At 37.8% G+C, this 21,548-nt stretch overlaps 1 protein-coding gene across 3 annotated transcripts in view; it reads right to left on the bottom strand.

Annotated features, from left to right (window-relative positions):
* CHD9 (chromodomain helicase DNA binding protein 9) overlaps positions 1–21,548 on the bottom strand; it is a 167,728-nt gene that overhangs the window by 8,285 nt on the left and 137,895 nt on the right. For 2 of the 3 annotated variants that reach the window (XM_044922304.1, XM_044922305.1), the window contains 8 exons: positions 18,208–18,410; positions 14,469–15,377; positions 13,286–13,449; positions 12,144–12,416; positions 11,232–11,400; positions 5,271–5,410; positions 4,756–4,977; positions 1,069–1,197 (listed from right to left, as the gene is read on the bottom strand). In XM_044922304.1, coding sequence (XP_044778239.1) covers positions 1,069–1,197; positions 4,756–4,977; positions 5,271–5,410; positions 11,232–11,400; positions 12,144–12,416; positions 13,286–13,449; positions 14,469–15,377; positions 18,208–18,410 — 2,209 coding nt within the window. The remainder of the gene's footprint in view (positions 1–1,068; positions 1,198–4,755; positions 4,978–5,270; positions 5,411–11,231; positions 11,401–12,143; positions 12,417–13,285; positions 13,450–14,468; positions 15,378–18,207; positions 18,411–21,548) is intronic. The other variant, XM_044922306.1, reaches the window with a different exon arrangement.

Genomic DNA, 21,548 nt, shown 5'->3' with positions numbered 1-21,548 from the left:
AAGTACTAACAAAAGCTGAATAAGCTCTATAAAATTGGGGAAAAATCAGTATTAATTTTAATGAGCTGGTGCATGTAACAGTATTAAAACAACTGTTAGGGTAATTTGATTTGTGAGAGAAATTTGCTATTCTTACTCTAAGGTCATCTTTTTCTTTTTTATTTATTTTGTTGCATGCTTATCTGCATAAAAAACAGAACAAAAATATCAGAGCTATTAGCCTACAAAAGGATGCCGTAAGTGTTCTATCATTTACTTTCGAGGTGAAGGAGACATCTACCAATCCATAAAAAAAAAACAATTTGGGGAAATAAATGTTGAGCCACATTTGGTTTAGAAATAGAATTTGGAAAAACCGGACTCTTATCATTCATCAGTCAAAAAAGCTGTAAGATAAACAGCAGTGCCCTTATTCTATAAGGTACCTTTGTTTAAGACATTTTATTTTCATCTGTCAGAAAATTATGTTAATAGGCTGATTTAAAGGAACAAGATACTTTATGGCCATCTGATCGGAAATTATAGCGATAAAAATGTAAATCTATGACGGCCTGATGAGAACGGTGGCTCTCTCATCAGTTTCTCACCCTCTGCAGCATGAGCATTCTGGATGGGTGTTGTGAGGGAATGTCCTATGTACGGTAGAATGTTTAGCAGCATCCTGGCCTCTACCTGCTAGATGCCAACAGCATCCTTCCCCTGCCTGCCACCTCCCCAAAACCTACCTCCCTGCCTCCCAAGTTGGGGCTACCAAAAATGTCTCCAGACATTGCCAAATGTCCCTGCAAGACAAAATTGCCCCGTGCTGAGAACTGTTGCTTTGGATGTAGGGCCCTCGTGCAGTGTCACACTGCTTACACGCTGATGTGTCAAGTGACTTATTTTATTCCATGGCTTAGCCAAAGGTGTGGGAATTGAAATTAGATTGCATAAAATTATAGTCCATGTCTTTTCCCACAAATCTGCCAGTTTTAACCCATTTCCAGGTCTGTTAGAAAACATGGCATAATGAAGTAGTATTCTAAAGATCTCCTAAATATAAACGATTAACAATAAATATATACACACCTTCCTGGCATTTCTTCTGTTAATTAGCTGAACACGTTCTTCTCCAGTAAGACTATTAACATCGAGTTTATTAGGGTTTCTGCAACGATGCCTTTTTTGTTTGGGCCTCCCTTCATGGAGCTGCATTCTCTAAAACATATAACCAAAGAAACAGCTTTAAAATCTTTACTTGTGCAAATAGTACAAAAGAGCTGATCCAAGTAATTTAATTCTATAATACTGAAGATACATATATATAATACTATTATATACTGAAGATATATAATATCTCCTTATATATTTTACCTTCAGTTTATATATGTATCATATATATACATAAATAATATTAAAGAATTTACCCTTTCGTTACACTTTAAAATTACTTTAAATTTTTTTTTTTTTTTTTTTAAAGATTTTTATTTATTTATTGAGAGAGAGAGCATGAGAGAGAGGAGGGTCAGAGAGAGAAGCAGACCCCCTGCCGAGCAGGGAGCCCGATGCGGGACTCGATCCAGGGACTCCAGGATCATGACCTGAGCCGAAGGCAGTCGCTTAACCAACTGAGCCACCCAGGCGCCCCTACTTTAAATATTTTTATATTTAATACAGTTGACCCTTGAACAACATGGGGATCAGGGGTGCTGCCGTGCATACTCGAAAATCCACATATAACTCGATTCCCCCAAAACTTAACTGGCAATAGCCTACTGTTGACCAGAAGCCTTTCTGATAATATAAACAGTTGATTAATACATATTTAGCATGTTATATTTATATCATATCCTGTACTCTTATAACAAAGTAGGCTCAAGAAAAGAAAATGTTATTAAGAAAATCATAATGAAGAGAAAATACATTTTCAGTACTGTACTGGAAAAAAATCCACGTATAAGTGGACCCACACAGTTCAAACTCAAGTGTTGTTCAAGGGTCAACTATCTAATAAAAATATTAAATATGACTTTAAGAAATATTATATACATCTTTTCCTCAAATTATATATTTAAACAAATACTCAAGGCCATCACATGAACAAAACACTATCATTCTGTGTGCATTCCGGCTCCTGAAATGAGATTTTCCCTTAAGCTCTGACAGATCACGTGTTCCTAGCGTCGTCCGAAGGAGTTGCTGATGATGCTGGAGCAGCCTCCTCTAAACTGTACAGTTCTTTACTTTTTCTCCGGATAAATTTCATCTGAAACATCAGATTTTTTTCTGTGCTGACAGAATCTATGTTTGTGCCAGCTGTGGCTTTCCTCTTCTCTTCATCTCACTAATCGTCTCTCTTATCTCTCCTCAAGTAATCGTCACGATATTAAAAGGTACTATTCTTGCATTTTACGAATGGGAACCAAGGCTTGGAGAGGTTACCTTCCTTAAGGTCATGCAACCAGCAAGTGGTAGTATCTGGCAATGAAACTCTTTCCGTCAAACTATACTGCTTACCTCTACGATTTAACAAAGCAGGGCTTGAGGTTTGTAGCTATTTCGGGCCAATGCTCAAACTCTTCAGCATGGCAGACCCACCCTTTCACAGCCTGGACCTAAATTCACCTCTTCTATCCAGTTACTATTACTCCACTTATTGCCTCATACCCTACAATATCAAACTGGCCGCTGTTTTATGAACATGCCCTCAAGTCCTGTCCTTTTTAACTCTTCATACTTGTTTTACAGAGCTTAGCCTAGCCTCCCCTTGTGTTAACCTGGTCAAATGTCTACTTATTCTTTATCATCCACCGGTCATATGTGTCATCTCTGTTTTCTTTCCATATTTCCCCAGATACTTGGCCTAGGCAGAGTTGTTCATTATTCTTTTATCTGTTTCCATGGCACTCTACACATACCCCTGTTATTATAGATCTATATCATGTTATAATTATTTAGCTAGAGAGATATCCCAGTAGAGTGTGAGAGCTAAGAAATCAGTAACGTGAAATATCCTTCAGAAACCAAAACTAATTATTATCTCATATTATCATGACAAATGCTGTTTTAAAAAAAGTATCCTTCAGAAATCAAACTATTGTCTTGTATTCTTTATCACAACAAATGCTGTTTTAAAATCTTAATATTATATAATGTTACCTAAAAATTATGATAAAAAGTTAATATTTGTGGTGAAAATGATGAATGGCTTGTAAGTTTAAAAAATTAACGAAGATTCCTTTGCAGTGATGAGAAAAAGACAGGAGAATCCCTTACAGACTACAGTGGAACTGCCACAAGGGCAAGAACTTTATATTGTTCACAGTTTTATCCTCCATCCCTTAAAAGAGGACTAGCACACAGTAGTTAACTCAATAAGAATCTATTGACTAAATAAATGTTATTTTCTAACATGTTAAGTTACAGGGTTAAACTAATGATTCTCATTATTGTTAGAATTGCAGTATTCGTTCTATGCTTACCCATCATATTTAGTGAAAACCCCTCCCCTCATAATAATAAAAGCTTTATTTGGTTTAAAAATCAAAAGTAATTAAAGTTTATTTGAGAATTAGTGGCATCCTTAGAGAAGACTGGGGATATGAAAGGCATCTGAAAGCCAAGCCCAAGGCAGTCTGTTTTAGACTACCAGGTTATTTCCTGGTGTCAGTAATAGTGATGTAAAATTCTAGAAGAAGTACACATTACAGACACAAAGACCACTGTAGGGACTGGAGTGTGGAGATTTTGTGGTTCCTTTTTGTAAAAAAATAACAAGGTATTTTTTTCTGTTAATAAAATAACAACTTTACCTTTACATAGTAGTTTTTAGTCTTCAAAAGACTTTCAGTTTTTAATCATTGGCTCAGCAAATATTTATAGGGACCTAGATACTATTCTATGGATCAGGAATTATGTACTAAGTCCTGGGATACAAAGGTGAATAGGATATAGTCCTTCAGAAGCTCACAGAATACTAGACAGCTTCACTGGGTTCTCCATTTGAATGAAGGCAGATACAATAGGCCTGCCACCTTCACTGTATGGGGGATCTGAGGCAAATTTGGTATATCAGCATCCGATAGTAAAGTATTGCAAAATGAAATAACAGATTTCTGTGAGTAAGAAAGCCATATGCCTATAAGATAGTGAGCACAAGGTATCTCAGGAGATAAAAAATGCAAAATAACTTTAACAATTCTCACTCGTGATTAGCGTAAACTCAATGTGTGTCTGCAGACCACGACAGCTGTACTGTGATAGCTTGAAGAAAAGCTTATGAGTAGTAGTTTGGGCACTAGATTTAAGACTGTGTGCGCCCTGGACTATTTACTTCAAATTTCAGTGTTTTATCTAGAAAATAGTTAAAATGATGCCATTCTGATAAAGATGTCAAGAGTGTTAAATGAGATAACATATGTTAAGTGCTAAGTATAATGCCCAGCACACAGCTAAGTCTCAATAAATGTTTAATATGATCATTAGTATTTTAAAGTAAACTCCCTGAGGAAACTTTATACCTTTACAACGTTCACTGGGTCGAACATAGTACTCTGTATATTGGAGGTGATTTTTATTATTAAATGCAGAATAGAAAAATGGAAATGGCACTGTGTTGTATCATGGGAAAAATGGTCATTACTTTTTTCTGCTCATTTTCCTTACTCTTGGACAGAACACATATTTACATAAGTGGGTAAAAATGTATGCTTCTTGATTATGGATTTGAAAAACCACAGAAATAAAATATATCAAGATTTGTAAGGCATCACCTACAGGAATAAAAGCTCCTAAATCTTCCACATAACCTGGGTGCTCCTTAAGCCATTTTTCCAAATCCTTTCTCTTTGGCGCATCATCGCCTGCAAGTCTTGTCCCATCTTTGAGGTTAATAACTGGAACTGGACTTTCTGTATCAGGAATTCCTTGAGGTTGAGTATAGGACAGTGCTGGATTTATCCCTGTAGAAATCTGTGAGGTGGTTAAGCCTAAAGTAACCTGTAGAAAAACAACCAAGTGAAAATTTTATTTCTATGCTTTATCTTTCGATTTTTGGTCCAGTGAAGCAAATCTTTTTGAAGAGGAAAAAAGTTGTTTAAAATTCTGCTAAATTTTTCAAATTTAAAATTTTCATGAATCTTGGTCAGTGCTGGATTCCTCTGAGATATAATCCAGAAGTACAATCTAATTTCCTAATTAATATTTTTACTCTGTAAGACATTCGCAAAACAGCAATATATGTATTTACTAGGACTGAATTTTGGACTCAAGGATCAGTAGTTTTTACTTACATGGTTAGGTGGTTTATTTCTGTTAAAAAAGAGGATGTCAACACCTTCTACATTCTTCCTCCTTCCCCGCCTTTTTTTGACTATAGGCTGGTTGTCTAATCTAACTCCATTGGCACCAAGAGTTGACTGAATGGAAGTACCTAATCAAATAAAAACATGCAAAATGGTGATCAAAATCTAGATCTTAAGCAAATTAGAAGTAGTCATTTTTCTAAATATATGAAAGTGTTAGTTCTTAATTGTACATACTCTAAATCCAGCAATTTTGGGGCTAAAACACCCCCAATTCCTCATTTAAAAACTTGGAGAACTATAAGCAACTTTTTGACTTGTCTCTTCAAGTTATTTACCCTGATATTCACACATCTTATCTTTCCCTTTTAGAGGAAGAAGCATGTCTTTCTCATCTACAAGACAAATCCTTCCTTTTTCTTTGAATCCATTAATTCCTACCTTGTCTGAAAGCTTGTTTTTTCAACTATCTTTACTTTCTTGTGCCAAAGTATCTTATTCTAGAGTCTTCTCCTCAACTTAAAAACATGGCCTAACTCAAACAAAAAATAAGCCTCTTTCAGCCTTTTTATAACTTTCAAAACTTTTGAAAGGTTGGTCTTTGTTGTGTTCCTCCTTCTTTACGACCAACGCATTCCTCAATGTCCTATAGTCTGGTCCCGTGCCAGCCTCCTTAAGGTATTTTAGGATCAGCACTAACTTTTTAGTTGCCAAGTCAACCTGACCTTTATCATTCCTCATTTCAGTAGACTCTCAATAAAAATGTGTGTAAGAGGTATGAATGAAACAGTTCCATGCACTCAGCCATTTTTTCCAATGAATAAATATTTATCAAATAGCTTATACGTAGTTATGAGGTATTATGATGGTTCAAAGATGAGTTAAACACAGTTCCTGTCCTCAAAAAGTACATAATCCAGAACTCTCGTTAGAAGAAAATATTGGGGTGCCTGGGTGGCACAGTTGGTTAAGCTGTGACTCTTGGTTTCTGGTCGGGTCGTGATCTCAGGGTGGTGAGACTGGGCCCCATGTCGGACTCTGTGCTCAGCGTGGAGTCTGCTTAGGACAATCTCTCCCTCTCCCTCTGCCCCTCCCCACCTCTGTGTCTCTCTCTCTCTCTCCCTAAAATAAATAAATAAATCTTAAGAAAAAAGAAAATATTATTAAGGATGAGTTGTTTTTTTTTTAAATAGTTCACAGCTTATAGTGAGAAATGCAATCATTCAAGGAGAATTTTTAGAGCAAGTCCAGTGTATACCTGAATAAGGAGTTGCCCTTTGGCTGGTCATGTAACCTTATGGAGGCCACTTACATTCACCACATCTCAGTTTCAAAATGGTACCTTAATTCATATGGTAAGGAATGGCTAGTTACAATGATTAAAAAACCATGTTTGCATATAAAAGCACAATAGGAATGTGACATAACTTCTTAATTTTTATTTTTGTCTTTAAAAAATTGTTTTATTATTAACATATATTATTTGTTTCAGAGGTACAATTCTGTGATTCATCAGTCTTCCACAACACACAGTGCTCAGCACAACACATACCCTCCATCCCCCAGGCACCCCATCCCCCCACCTCCCTCCCCTCCAGCAACCCTCAGTTTGTTTCCTGAGATTAAGAGTCTCTTATGGTTTGTCTCCCTCTCTGGTTTCATCTTGTTTCATTTTTTTTCCTCCCTTCCCCTATGATCCTCTGCCTAGGAATGTGACATAACTTTATAAAAAAAGAAAAGCTTTCATTATCTACAAAGTGAATTTCATTATAACCAGATTAACAAAATATTATAAATATGATTTGAAAGTACTTTCACTGTAGTACATTTTAGCTATAATAATACACCAACTTTCCCAAAGTATCATTTTTTAGAAGTACCATTCTTTTTTTTTTTTTTTTAGTACCATTCTATTTTATAAGAAGTTCTCATGGTTTCTTATTCTAATATGAATGAAATCTTACATCAGCCCCTTTCCCCATCCCTAATCCCTGTCCCAGCTCAGTTTTCACGTTGTCTATAATCTGGATTCACCTTTTCTAAGCAGGCTCTGCTTTCATACAAATCTCTCTCCAGTAGGAATTTACACACTAGCTAGGTCAGTCTTATCACAAAGTCTGCTATCAAGTCTCTGCTCCATGCTGTTCCCTGCCCCTTTCCCCCTTCCCACGGATGTCACTTTCCAGAAGGACCATTATCTGATCTTCCTCTTACAGATCCTGTTCAATTCTACCTCTTCCAGAGGACTTTGCCTAAGTTTCTGGACAGTAGTGACTTCCCTCTTCTTCAGTATTTTTTAACTATAATGTGCTGTGTAGCAAAACATATTATCTTGTTTTTTTAATGACTTGTCTAATATTTTAACATGTAGGCCTTGGTCTACCAAGCAACTGAAAGGCAGAGAGTGTCTTACATTACTTTTTACTTTCCCTTTACTGCTATTCCAATGTTATATAAAAAAGTACTTAATATAATTATCTCTGGAAAAACAATTGTATACACACCGAAGTGTACATTTATAAACATACCCTATTTGGCCTTTCATAAACATAATTCTATTTAGCCAGTTAGATACTATCGTGATGTCTGTCTTTCTTTTCCTTTTTTTTTTTTTAAAGATTTTATTTATTTATTTGACAGAGAGACAGCAAGAGAGGGAACACAAGCAGGGGGAGTGCGAGAGGGAGAAGCAGGCTTCCCACTGAGCAGGGAGCCCCATGTGGGGCTCAATCCCAGGACCCTGGGATCATGACCTGAGCTGAAGGCAGACGCTTAACGACTGAGTCACCCAGGCGCCCCTTTCTTTTTCCTTCTTAAAAAAAAACCCCAGCTACCGGGTGCCTGCGTGGCTCATTCAGTTAAGTGTCTGACTCTTGGTTTTGGCTCAGGTCATGATCCCATTACCCAGGCGCCCCCATTACTGATTTATTTTAAGCTAGAATCCAAAATGGAAAATTTAACCTATCTATTCTATAAAGCTTGTATTGCATTTATCTTAGATGTAATTATAACAATATTAAAAATAGCTTCTTTTGGGGTGCTTGGGTGGCTCAGTCGTTGGGTGTCTGCCTCCGGCTCAGGTCAGGATCCCAGGGTGCTGGGATCGAGCCCCACATGGGCCTCCCTGCTCAGCGGGAGGCCTGCTTCTCCCTCTCCCACTCCCCCTGCTTGTGTTCTCTTGCTTTCTCTCTCTCTGTGTCAAATAAATAGATAAATCAAAATCTTAAAAGAAAAAAATAAGAAAAAGAAACATGAAAAAAAAAGTTTCTTTTTGCTGAATGCCTACTAGGTGCCATACACTGAGCTAGGTTTAACCAATGTTTTCTTAAATCATCAAAAACAAAACAACAAAAACATAGAGGTATTATTAAGCCTATTTTATAAATGAGATCAGAAACATTAAGTTACTGGCCCAATGTCACAGCCAGTAAATGACAAAATTCAACCCCAGGTTGTTTGGCGGCTCTATTATCATCCTCTGTTCACTATTCCAGGTAGTTTCTGGAATGGGTTCTTTAGTTTTGTCCTACTGTAATTTCTGCTATTTTGCTATTCCCTTCATTAATTAAATTACATCACAACTTGTATCTTTACTTGAAACTTTCAGATAAAATTCAGAGGGTACCCACATAAACGTAAAAAGGGCTTAGGCTTTGGGATATTAATAACTATAATAATAGCATTTATTCAGTATCTAATTCTAAAACCTGTGAGGTTTTAGATTTTAATATCGGTTAAATTTTAACATCGGTTTACCATCTAGTTAAGTGCCACGCTCCATAGTAGCCGCTCTACATATACTATTTAACCCACCCAGCAGTGCTACCTCTCTCCTCCCCCAATCGCTCGTTTCACAGACAAGAAAGAAGGCAAAAAGTTGTTAAGAGTCGTGTTGGAGGACAAATCTAGATTTCATGTTTGCAATAATTAAGATGGATGAGCTATAATGCTTAGATAATAACTCCATCTGGTTAATGTTTAAGGCTTTTAACTATTTTGTGTTACTGCGGATTGTGTTACAATTACTGCTTATACTATTAAAGGTAGTATTATTTACCCAAGGGTTACTTAACGGTGAAGGCTGTACAACCTTCAGCTACAACAGCAATAAAATGTTCAAATGACAGAAGCGTCAATCCCATTTTATAATGGAGTTCTCAGAGCACAAGCAGTGGTATTTCTTATTTTTTTAAAATTTTACTTACATTCAATTCATTCACATATAGTGTATTAGTTTCAGAGGCAGAGTTCAGTGATTATCAGTTGCATATAATACCCAGTGCTCATTACATTACATGCCCTCCTTAATGCCCATCCCCCATTTACCCCATCCTACACTCTTCCCTTTTCTGTTCTAAGATTTTATTTATTTGAGAGAGAGAGAGAGAGAGTGCTCAAGCATATGAGCAGGGCAAGAGGGAGAGGCAGGCTCCCCGCTGAGCAGGGAGCCTCATGTGGGGCTTGATCCCAGTGATCATGACCTGAGCCAAAGGCAGATGCTTAACCAACTGAACCACCCAGACGTGCCCCCTCCCATTTTCTTATAAAAAAACCAGAGCTCCCTAAATACAATACTGTCAATGAAAAGCACGATTTGGGGAAGTTATACTTCAGTGACAGAAGCATGGCTGATTCAGATTTGAACTGCAAAGCTACACGTCTGAAAGTCCAGGTTTAACACTTATAATAAAGCATTATGTTCCCCAATCCTAGGAATTCCACACACTGTGCACATGCACAACAGGAGTTCTGAAATGTTTCTAAATACTACATGGCAACCAGATTTAGTAGAATACTGAAACAGATTCCTTAGCCTTATGTAAATGGAAGGTATAATGGAAATTCAAGTCATTAATCAGCTTTAATCAACAACTTGCACTATTTTTTTTTTTAAGATTTTATTTATTTGAGAGCGAGAATGAGAGAGAGAGAGCATGAGAGGGGGGAGGGTCAGAGGGAGCAGACTCCCTGCCGAACAGGGAGCCCGATGCGGGACTCGATCCTGGGACTCCAGGATCATGACCTGAGCCGAAGGCAGTCGCTTAACCAACTGAGCCACCCAGGCGCCCCCAACTTGCACTTTTTAAAGATTCAGCTGATCCTGAGTAAAATTCTAAACTTTCGATATTACAGTTTATAAAAGGGACACAAATTAAAGCACATTAGACCAAGATCAACAGAACAAGCTTCTTATCGATTCCTCAATGCCCATGGAGCACACAACTCATGGCTCCAATTTGGTATTTAATAAATACTGCTGATTCAAAGTGTCAAAATGTTAGAAGAGATACAGTCCCAAAAGGAGGAGATATGATCGTTGCTTTCAAAATGTTAAGATTATCATGTAGACATGGGAATAGGCTGAATCTGCGATGCCTTTAAAGACAGAATTTCAATCATTAAGAAAAACCAACTGCAGGTAAAATTTGCTTCCAAATAAGAAGGAATTTTGTGATAATCAGAGCTGCCCAGTAATAAAAAGGGCTGTTTTAGGTCAGAACAATCTTTCCCTGCAAATATCTATGAGAATGAAGGATTATCTTTCAGGGATTAGTTATTACAATTCCTGGATCCTATAGATGACTGAACTACACTATCTCTAAAGTCTTTCTAGAACTTCTCATTTTAACTTCCTCTACTAATCACCACTAATTTGTGATTTAGGTGTCTGCCTTTACATTCACAATCTGCTTTCATGTTGATATGCTGTTTGAACTTGTATCTGCATAAAACTACTTGACAGAATATTTCCACCCAGATATTTAGGACCCTAAAACAAAATTGCACCCTGCTTTAAAATGTCACTTTAAAAGCCCCAACAGGTATTTATTAAGATCTAAAGATCTAAAATTGTATTATATATATATATGAAAAGGAATAAGTAAAAGAGAATTTGGGAATGACAGCAGGAGTATTTCATGCCAAGGCAGTTACTACTGTCATAGTCACCTGACACTGGCATGGATTTGGGGAAACTGGCGAGGCTGGTCTCTGATGCGCTCTGCAGCTCCCGGAGCCGAGCCAGGTACTGCTGCTGCCCCAGAGCACCGTCTTCACTGTCGAACGGTCTTTTCTGAGCAAGCCCTTGCTTCTGAAATGTCAACTTCAAACCACCTTCCTGTTAATAAACACCATTGTCAAGAAAGGAAAAATTAAAAAACTCATTTCAGTTATTAAGAGAATTTTTTTACTTAGAAAAAGTGAAGTAAAAACCCTGAAACATTGATCAAGTTCTCTGCTTATTCTGAAATCAACTAATGAAAAAAAAAAAATCAACCCATTTATATAATGAATATTAAGTTTTCTTTCTTAAAAGAAAAAAATCCAGGTACTATATACACTTTTCTGAGCAAAACAAAGCTTTTTGTGTAACTACTACATTGTAACATTATTAGGTTCGGACATACATTTCTAAGTACATTATTCAAATGACATTTCAGAGGACGTTACCTATGTATTAGACATGGAGTAATCCATTTGGCTTCAAAAATCATACTGAAAAATGAAATGTTACTGATAACAGGGCATGCTAAATGTTTAAAAGAGGAAGTGCACGGACATACCATTTAAATATTATATAAAAGAACCAAAACAATTAGAATTTGTCAGACTGTTTAAGAAAAGCATTCTTGATCGGCAGAAGGACTATTTTCAGAAGTATAGGTAGAGAAACATATTAAATGATGATCCTTCTAGTAGAATATTCAAGTTTAACAACCTGGATATCAAAAAGAAAACAATCCAAATACCAGAAAACAAGTATGTGAAGGAAGTAAGAGTGAGGGCAGGCAGCCACTTGCAGAAAAAGCATGCTGCACACGTAATCGCAATCGGGTCCTAGGGCAATAAAAATAAACATACGTCTTTGATTTTCACTGTAAACTCCTTTTCTCGTACATGCTTCTTCACCTTTGACATCTGTGTTGACTGATCGTGTTCTTCTTTAACACCGGCCCCTGGGGGAGTGGGTACACTGGGTTCACTATATTCTGTAGCTGCACCAGGACTGTCCAGCAGTTTTGTGGTATAGAAAGAAGCCACTGTGTTGGCATCATAACTTCTTCTAGCTGAAGGCCACTTCCCTTTCAGCACTGTTTGACAAATACTGTCCAGCCGGTTGATCATCACGCGGTCCTGGAAGAGCATGCCACATCAAAGTGTGATTTTAACAACCAGGCCAGACCTTTGGAGATGAAATGGCTCAGGGCCTTGATGGATTTAACCCCGGTACAACATATGTGTATTTGGTATGTATACATATTTGCACACCCATATCATAATTCTGTAAGAATTCATGTACAAATTTCCACTGGAGTTCAAAAAAATTTATGATATAGTCTTCTGTTATTTTTATAATTACACAAGTAATACAGGTTTCTTTGTAAAAAAGGTAGTTCTAGTCTAGCCACATACAGAAAGAAGGATTGTATTAATCCAATCTGAACTTCTACCACTGAAAGCATATGTACCTAAGTGAACTTTTTTCTTTTTTTTTTTAAGATTTTATTTATCTGACAGAGAGAGACACAGTGAGAGGGAACACAAGCAGGAGGAGTGGGAGAGGGAGAAGCAGGCTTCCCGCCGAGCAGGGAGCCCGATGTGGGGCTCGATTCCAGGACACTGGGACCATGACCTGAGCCAAAGGCAGATGCTCAACGACTGAGCCACCCGGGCGCCCCAGTGAACTCTTTTTTTCTAAGTCACCAATGACTAAGGTAAATTTCTCCAAGGAGACTCAGCTCAAAGCACCGATTTCATAACCTGTACGTGAACCTAAGCATTATCTCTCATTCTAAACATTCTAAGGTTAGGTTGAGAAACATACATGTTCAAGTACACCTATTTACTTGATAATAGCAGTTGATACTTTTGAGGCTAACACCAAAATGGCGCCCTATGTTTTATGGTGACCTATTTTTCCATATGAGAAGAGTATCTACCATTAGAGCAACAAGAAAAATACTCAAAAAATGATCTGTTCCAGCAGGACATTATTCATTTACCTTTGGCCAATATGAAGCTGCTAGCATGTATCCACCTTGTAAGATGTAAGAGGACTCTGGCGTCCCATTGTTCATCTGGAAACTATCCTGGGTCTCGTCCTGGGTAGTGCTCAGGGACGCGACGCTTTCTTCATCATAGGCTTTCACGTGAGGGGTACCTTCTCCTAAGAACAATTATAACTGTTTCAAAAAAAAACTGCATAAAACAAGTTTATATATAGTTTTCAAAGCTTATATAATTATTCAGATATATTTAAAAAGGAAAAGAAGTAAAAACAAATGGTAAAAAAAAAAAAAGGAAAAAATTCACCTAGAGTACAATAAAGTCTTCGTTGTTTAAAAAATTAGCACAAGAGCAAAATAAGTAGCGTTAAGGAGTTTGAGGGGAAAGGGTTAACAAAACATCCCTCTCTGCATGAAAATGTGACCCTCTGTAAACTCTGTAGGTCTGCTTCCTGGAAACAGATAAACTCCTGACTGATCAATTGCATTTGGACTGGGAGGACCATAGATACCTGATGGGTATACTAACATTCTCTAAGGAGGGGACTCCTATAATGGGGCATATCCTTGTGGTCACCCTGAAACTTATGTCCCTAGAGTTGTTACAAGAGACTCTGGCTCCTGCGGGCTATGAGGTTCCCTAGGCCAGACTGGCTCCTGTGCCCACTCAATGTTAACTCATTTCCTTGCACGTGAACTGTGGGCTGTGGCGAGCACACTCAGGAGATGGCCACCGGACACTACTCTGCTGGTGAGCTGTAGTTCCTACCCTGTACTGCTGAGTAGATAGCTGCCAAGTAGGGCCTATGATATTCTTGTTGGTCTGACTGCTTAATCTAAAAATCCTGGTGGCGGTTATAGAATATAATCCTGATTTGTTTACTGATCAACTTGTTCAGAAAAAAATGTAACGCTAAATTGAAGGTGATCACAAAGAACTAAAATTATTGTATAAAATGCCTAATTTCTGTTTGATGAACCCATTTTGCAATGCCTTGAATACTGAATAGGGAGTGTGTACCAGTAATTCTAGTTTCTTTCTCACTAGTGCTTCTCTAAGCAAATCTGTACATACAAGATTTCAGTCAACCATTTTAAAAATGCTTAACTTATCTGAACCAAATGCTTTTCATTTTCACTTGAAATGTCTTAAAACAGCAAAAGCACTTTATGCATATACCTCGCTTTTGGACTTCTTCTTCTTCACTGTCACTTTCTTCTGATGAAGATGAAGAGGATGATGATGAGGAAGAGGATGAGGATGAGGATGAAGACGATGCTGAAGAACAAGAGGAGGATGAAGAAGAACTAGAGCCTGATCGAGAGTGGGAACAAGAAGAGGAGGAAGACGAGGAAGAAGATGATCTGGAAGAACAGGATGATCTCTCAGAATCAGAGTCAGACTCAGAACTAGATTCGGATCCTCTTTTGTGGACTCGCTGTTTCTTAGAAGCTGGGTTTGGAGTTAGGGGTTCTGTTCTGGCTGCAACCATGCGTCTGTCTGTTTCACCTTTTCCACCAGATTTCTGGTCTCCAGTGGCCTGTGGTAAAACACCATTCTTTGGACTTACAGGCTCAGACTTTATTAGTGTCCTGGTTTCCTCAGAAGACATAGATTCTTCTTCAGAAGACTGAGGCTCCTCTTTAAGATTTTCACTTTTAACTTTCATATCCTCTAGAATAATACCTTTAGCATCTAGGAGCCTAGGTAGAGAGGTAAGAGGAGAAGCAGAAAGTGCTACTTGATATTGCTGTAAAAGTGGGGTAGAAGTCCTCGAATGAGCCATCTTACTTTGACTGTAGCTCCTTTGAGCTGCCATAAAGGAGAGTTCAGGATCACGAAGAATGTGATAGTCTGTCCGGCTCACCCCATGTTTAGCAGCTCCAATGAGCAAGTCCCTATCATGAGGGCCACATTCCCACCAGACTGGTAAGTCTGGATTTGGATGGCAAAGCTTCAAGCGTTCAAACAATTGTGGGTGCCGGAGGGCCTGTTCCCGTACTTTCCTTAGAAGTTCAATACGGTACAAAGTCCTAGAAGCACGTTCTTCTGTGATTGGCTGGATAAAAATATTTGGATCCACCAATTCTACATTAAAATGAGAACAAAAACATTAACCTCAAAAACACTTTGTTACAGATTTAAAACAAGTAATGCAACTTCTAAAATATATCTCTACTCAGTATCATTGTGCAGCTTCCAGAATTTTTTAATATTTTTAAATGAGGAAAAATAGAAATTTTAAAAAGAAGTACCAAAATCCATACATATAATAGATAACACTGGATCTTCTGAAAGTAAGTAAAACGTAACATTTTTTTAGAAGTTTGTGAATACAAGAATTTTAAAAACTCCCTATGAGCTGTCTTGACTAATCTGCGCCTTAATCAAAAAGAAAAACACTTACTTGAACTCATTTATAAATAAAACTTAAAACTGTAAATCATACCCCATAAACAAAAAGAAGTCCACATATCCCTAGCTGCACCAAGGTAACTCGGTGCATTATAGTGAACTCACAGGAACACCAAAGGCTTCCTTAAAATTTGAGGGAAATGCAGGAACATTGTCAAATGCTATGTGAAGTAATGGCTTGAGCTGGTTCAGTTTCAACGTTAGACCTTGCGATCTTCCTTTCGATGGGGTTATATCTTTGGGCAGAGATACTGGCAGTTTAGAAGTATTCAAAAAAAGATAAGGGTTTGTTGAAATAATGCAGGGGTCACTTAAAGGAGCTCGTACAATTTGAGCATCAAAACAATGAGAGTATTGGGTTATAACCTATAGGATAAAATAAATATCTGAGTCCATTCTGATATGAATAAATAATTGATCAGCAGATGAAAGCGAAGCAACAATCCTTGCTTGCAGCAGAATTCCACAGTAAAAACTGTTACACACAAGGACCTACTCAGGATACTTAAGTCAATGGGTGAAAGTCTGAGAAGAAACAGGACTTGTGGGGTCTCAAAGTATCTCAAGATTTCTTTTAACTCCAGGGTAAAAGATAGCAGTTTTACACTGGAGAAACAGCACAAACTATCGTAACCAGGCAATCAAGGGCAACACCATCAGTGTTGGACATTCTGACATTCTGAACCCATGGTACTTTCTGAGAAGGACACACCATTTCTGTGGTACTCTTAATAAAAATGCGCAACCTCAATGCAACCATATGAAAATTTAAGACAAATCCAAATTGAGGGATTTGTGGCAAAATAACTAATCAATATATTTCTAAGGTATCAGGGTCATGAAAGACGAGAAAAACTGAGGGTCTCTTACAGACTATAGGAAGCTAAGGGTAAAGACCAACCAAATAGAATGTAGGATCCTGGAACAAAAAAGGACGTCAGTGGACAAACTGGTAAGATCTAAGTATTCAGTTTAGTTAATGGCACTGTACTAATGTTAATTTCCTGGTCTGATGTCAGATTTTATAGTAGGGGAAGCAAAGTGAGAGATACATGGAAACTTCTATGGTTTTTGCAACTTTTCTTAAAGTCTAAAAGTAGTTCAAAATAAAAAGTTAAAAAAAAAAAAGAAGAAGAAATGGAACAGGAAACAAGAGTGGGAGTATCCATTCTACCTCCAAGGTTTGAGAGTTGTACAGTGCCTGACAGGTATACACATCACATTGGTAAGTAAGTGTGGCTATTTAAGAAAGAAAAGTAGTATTTTTGCTTTCAATTTATATTATGCTTTCAAACAATTACTAGACTGTTGGACATAATACTCATTAAGTTGTTTGGATCTAATTATTCACTAAACAGAACTTTTGGCCTCAGGTGCTGTGAAAAATTAGACAGTAAGGGCTCTGTGACCTGAGGAAGTTTGGAAAACTGATCTAAGTAAAACTTCACTCCCATTTCCAACAAGAAAACACTACCTTTTCAATCACTATTTAGTAATTAACCCTTTCCTTTTTGTTTTAAAACTGGAGTCCAAAGTGGTTAATTTATTCACCGCGTTTTACATTGCTGATGGGAATTAAGAAAATAAAAAAAGAAATGAGGGCCTCTTGTTAAACATCAGTAACAGAAGATGCAATATTTTGCTTTATCTGTCTTTTTAAACCATTGCTAGTCTTACAAAAGACATTTAAGTAGACTAAAATCTACTCTGAATCATCTGGTATTCGGGTAATCAAGTGATGGGCTACTCTATTCAGCGGACTGACAACAGATCTGTTAGGACATAAAACTAAAACAAGCAAACAAACTCACATGGAATTTATGTCCTTTTATAAGCCACTTATATTTTTACTATGAAACAGGAGTAGGAAGGCACTGGGTCTAGTAGTCAGAAATCATATTCAACGAAGAATGGAGACAGTGGCTAATAACAGCATTATCGAGAGGGGTTGCTGGCAGGATGAGCTATTTCTCTGGGCCTCGAAGACAATGAAATTCAGCCCAGAAGAGGTCCTTGGCTGAGCACCAGCACGTCTGATTAGTTGTTCTTTTTCTTTTTCTTTTTTTTTTGAAGGCTTTGGGTGATTTTTTTTTTTCCTACTAAAACTCTTTAAAATGTCCTTTGAGCGGAGGCCTCATTCCTCAAAAGATTATTCATGTAAATAAGCCCTCTAACACAGTTCCTATCAGATGGACTAAATACACAGGTTAGTTCTGTTCATAAGCTACCACGTATCTCCTACCTCCCCCGATCATCAGTCTAATACTGAATAACCACTGGCCATTCCTTGAAACTCAGGGTGTAACTTTCTTCTTTTTAGATCTCATTTTAATAGCAGGATTAACAAACAGGGAGATCTTTGAACATAGTTTATTTACAATTCTGAAAAATTACTGATGTGCTGAATTAGACAGTATTGAAACAAACAAGTTGGAAATTTCTGAATTTTAGTGCTTTTTGCTTCTTCGACTCAAACCAGCAAAGACAGAAATTTTATACCTACCTTCTTTGGAAGGAAGACGACAAACCCTCCGACACATAGACATGAATGCGTACAAATACTTCTCCAAGCTATCATCAGTTTTCTTATGCAGCCTAGCCATAGCTCTAAATTTTGTCCAATCAAATTGGCCTCTATCAGGGTCAAATACCACTCCAAATGTAGACACCACTCTATAAAAGTCAGCTTCTTCTCTTCTTGTCCATCTATTTAGAGTCAGATTAAAGAAAAAGTCACACTGGTCACTAAAATAAATATTTATTAATGCTGAATATAATGACTATAATAAAATTTAAAACATTTCAAGTACCCAACACTTTAAAGGATTAAGTGCAGGATACTGCCTTGCAAATACATTTTTTTTTTTTTTAAGATTTTATTTATTTATTCATGAGAGACAGAGAGAGAGAGAGAGGCAGAGGGAGAAGCAGGCTCCCAAGGAGCAGGGAGCCCGATATGGGACTCGATCCCAGGACCCTGGGATCATGACCTGAGCCGAAGGCAGACGCTTAACCATCTGAGCCACCCAGGCGCCCTGCCTTGCAAATACATTTAAAAATGCTAGTTGAGGGGTGCCTGGGTGGCTCAGTCCAAGCGTACGACTCTTGGATTAGGCTCTGGTCCTGATCTCATGGTTTGTGGGATTGAGCCCCGTGTTGGGCTCTGCGCTCAGCAGGAGTCTGCTTGGGTATTCTCTCCCTCTGCCCCTTCCCCCACTCATGCGCTCATACACTCTCTCTCTGTCTCAAATAAATAAATGAGTCTTTAAAAAAATGTTAGCTGACTCATCTATCCAACCACGCTTTTCCTTCAGACAATAATAGTTTATTGCACATCTACTCTGTAAGAAAATACGCAGGGGATACAGATTACGTAAGACACGATGACCCTACCTTTAGGGAAAAGACAAAACATTTCAAACCTATTTCTGGTATAAGGTAGTATGTTACAGTTGTATGTGATATAGAAACCAAGAATTTTAGGAGAGCACAGGAGACGGGAGGACCACTTCAGACCTGAGTGATCAAGAAAGCATCACAGAAGTAAGTGGTATTTAAGATGGAACAAGGCGGAGATCAGCCTAGGAATTCTAGGAAGAGGGCACAGTATAAGCAAAGTAGGAAGTAGTCTACATTTTGGGGGTATGATGAGCATTCCAGATTGACAAGGATATGGCTCATATTGGGGACAGAAGGACATAGGGTTGGGGTGAGATTATGAAACACTCCATATGTTTGGCTAAAAATAGTCTCTGTTCAGTTGAAAGCTCCTAAAGATACTTTAAGAGGGTAATATTATCCTCACACACCACAGATCTCCAAACACAGTCTAATTTATGGACACTTTTTCCTGGTTAAGTTATGGAATTGTGTGAACGAGAAAGAATGTACAAGACTTTTGAAAAACATCAACAGGCCATTTCTATCATAGTGCTACCTTAAGAAGATTAATGTAATACTGATATAAAAATATCCTGGGAAACCAATCAAATCATAAGAACCTTGCATCTGGGCGCCTGGGTAGCTCAGTCGTTAAGCGTCTGCCTTCGGCTCAGGTCATGATCCCAGGGTCCTGGGATAGAGTCCCACATCAGGCTCCCTGCTCGGCAGGAAGCCTGCTTCTCGCTCTCCCACTCCCCCTGCTTGTGTTCCTGCTCTCGCTATCTCTCTCTCTGTCAAATAAATAAATAAAATCTTTAAAAAAAAAAAAAAAAAGAACCTTGCATCTGGGGGAAGAAAGTAGGGATAGTATACAAAGGATGGATGAAAAGATTGCACAGGACACACAGAAATGTGACAGTGTCTAGAAAGGCAAAGATCAATGTTCTTAATGACATATTTGTGTGACAACGAGTAGTTTATTTCGGTAAATGCTATCTGAGTGCAGGAAACAGAATAAAGTGAGCTGGACTGGTTGAGAAAAAAATTATTAGAAGAGATAGGATAGGCATTGAGCTCTGAAGGAGGGGCTAGGTTTGGACTAAAGAGTGGGAAGAAGGGTGTCCCAGGTGATTGGAACAATATAAGCTAGGTATTGAGTCAAGAATACATAGGACATTATGGCTGAGGAAAGAGTACTGGACAGAATTAGAAATCCATGCTGAAACTGAAAAGACTCTTGAACCGAGGCTTAAGAACAAACTTTATACCTATAGTAAATAAGGAGCCATGGACTATCATGATAAAGCTAGACTTTTAGGAAGATTAATCCAGATCTGACCAAGGGAAAATGCATATGGGAGGTTAAAGATGGCCATGAGTTCCCGTCTTCCCACGGAGAGGCATAATCTATTTCCCTCTCCCTTTAATCTTGGTTGGCCCTGTGATTTTTTTTGACCCACAGAAGAATGTGGCAGAAGTGACACTTTGTAACCCTGAGGCTGGGCCTTAAGAAATCGCAGCTTCTGCCTTTGCCACTGGAAATGCTTCCTCATTCAAGTTCCCAGTGCCAATTGCCAGCCATGTGGGTGAGGCTACTTTCTCCCTCTGGCCATCTCAGCACTCCTGCCAACACCATGGGGAGCAGAAGAACCACCTGGTCAACCCATAGAACCGTGAGAAATAAAAAACTGATGTTTAAGTCACCACATTTTGGGGTGGCGGTTATTATGCAATTATAGATAACTGAAACAGTGTATTTGCTGAGGTAGTAGTATCTGAAGAAGATTATGTCTGGGTCATCTAAACATCTTAAGTTTCAGACTAACTAAATTCTGGTTACAATGACTGTGCTGCAAATAATACAAAAGAACAATGATATATTTTCCAGAGAACATCCAAGGACCCAGGCTTAACATGGAGGCCAGGTTATTGCGGAACATTGCTATTCTTTTCAACATACTCTATCCTTTTTAAGAAGTTAAAGCTTTTGGAAGGAGAGAAGCATGCCTGTCTTCTTAACAAGTTCTCTTGCAAAGAGGTCTACCATTTTGTCCCCCTTTGGTATCAGTAGTTCCAAGGGTTCATCCTCTGTATAAAACATAAATGGACTTGCCTTCCATACATTCTTATATTTCATAAATGTCATAATGTAAAAATAAGGTAGAATGGACTTTATTTCATGTACTTTAAATGTATGCTTTATTAATAATTAACTAATTATTTAATTTATTAATAATTCTTGAGTTTGTTTTGCAACTTCATTTTTTTAGTAACTCACTGTTTATAAGCATGACAAAATAATGATTAAATATGAAGCATGGCTAGGAACTATAAAATGCAATAATCTTTGACCATATTTGTATACATGTGTACAAGTATATATATGCATATGTGTGCATGCATAAAACACTTTGCTTTGACCAACTTCTCTACCTATACATGTTTTTCATAAAGTGAGATAAT

Source organism: Neomonachus schauinslandi, chromosome 16, assembly GCF_002201575.2.
Source record: "Neomonachus schauinslandi chromosome 16, ASM220157v2, whole genome shotgun sequence".
Taxonomy (NCBI): Eukaryota; Metazoa; Chordata; class Mammalia; order Carnivora; family Phocidae; genus Neomonachus; species Neomonachus schauinslandi.
This window is presented reverse-complemented; position numbering and strand designations above follow the sequence as displayed.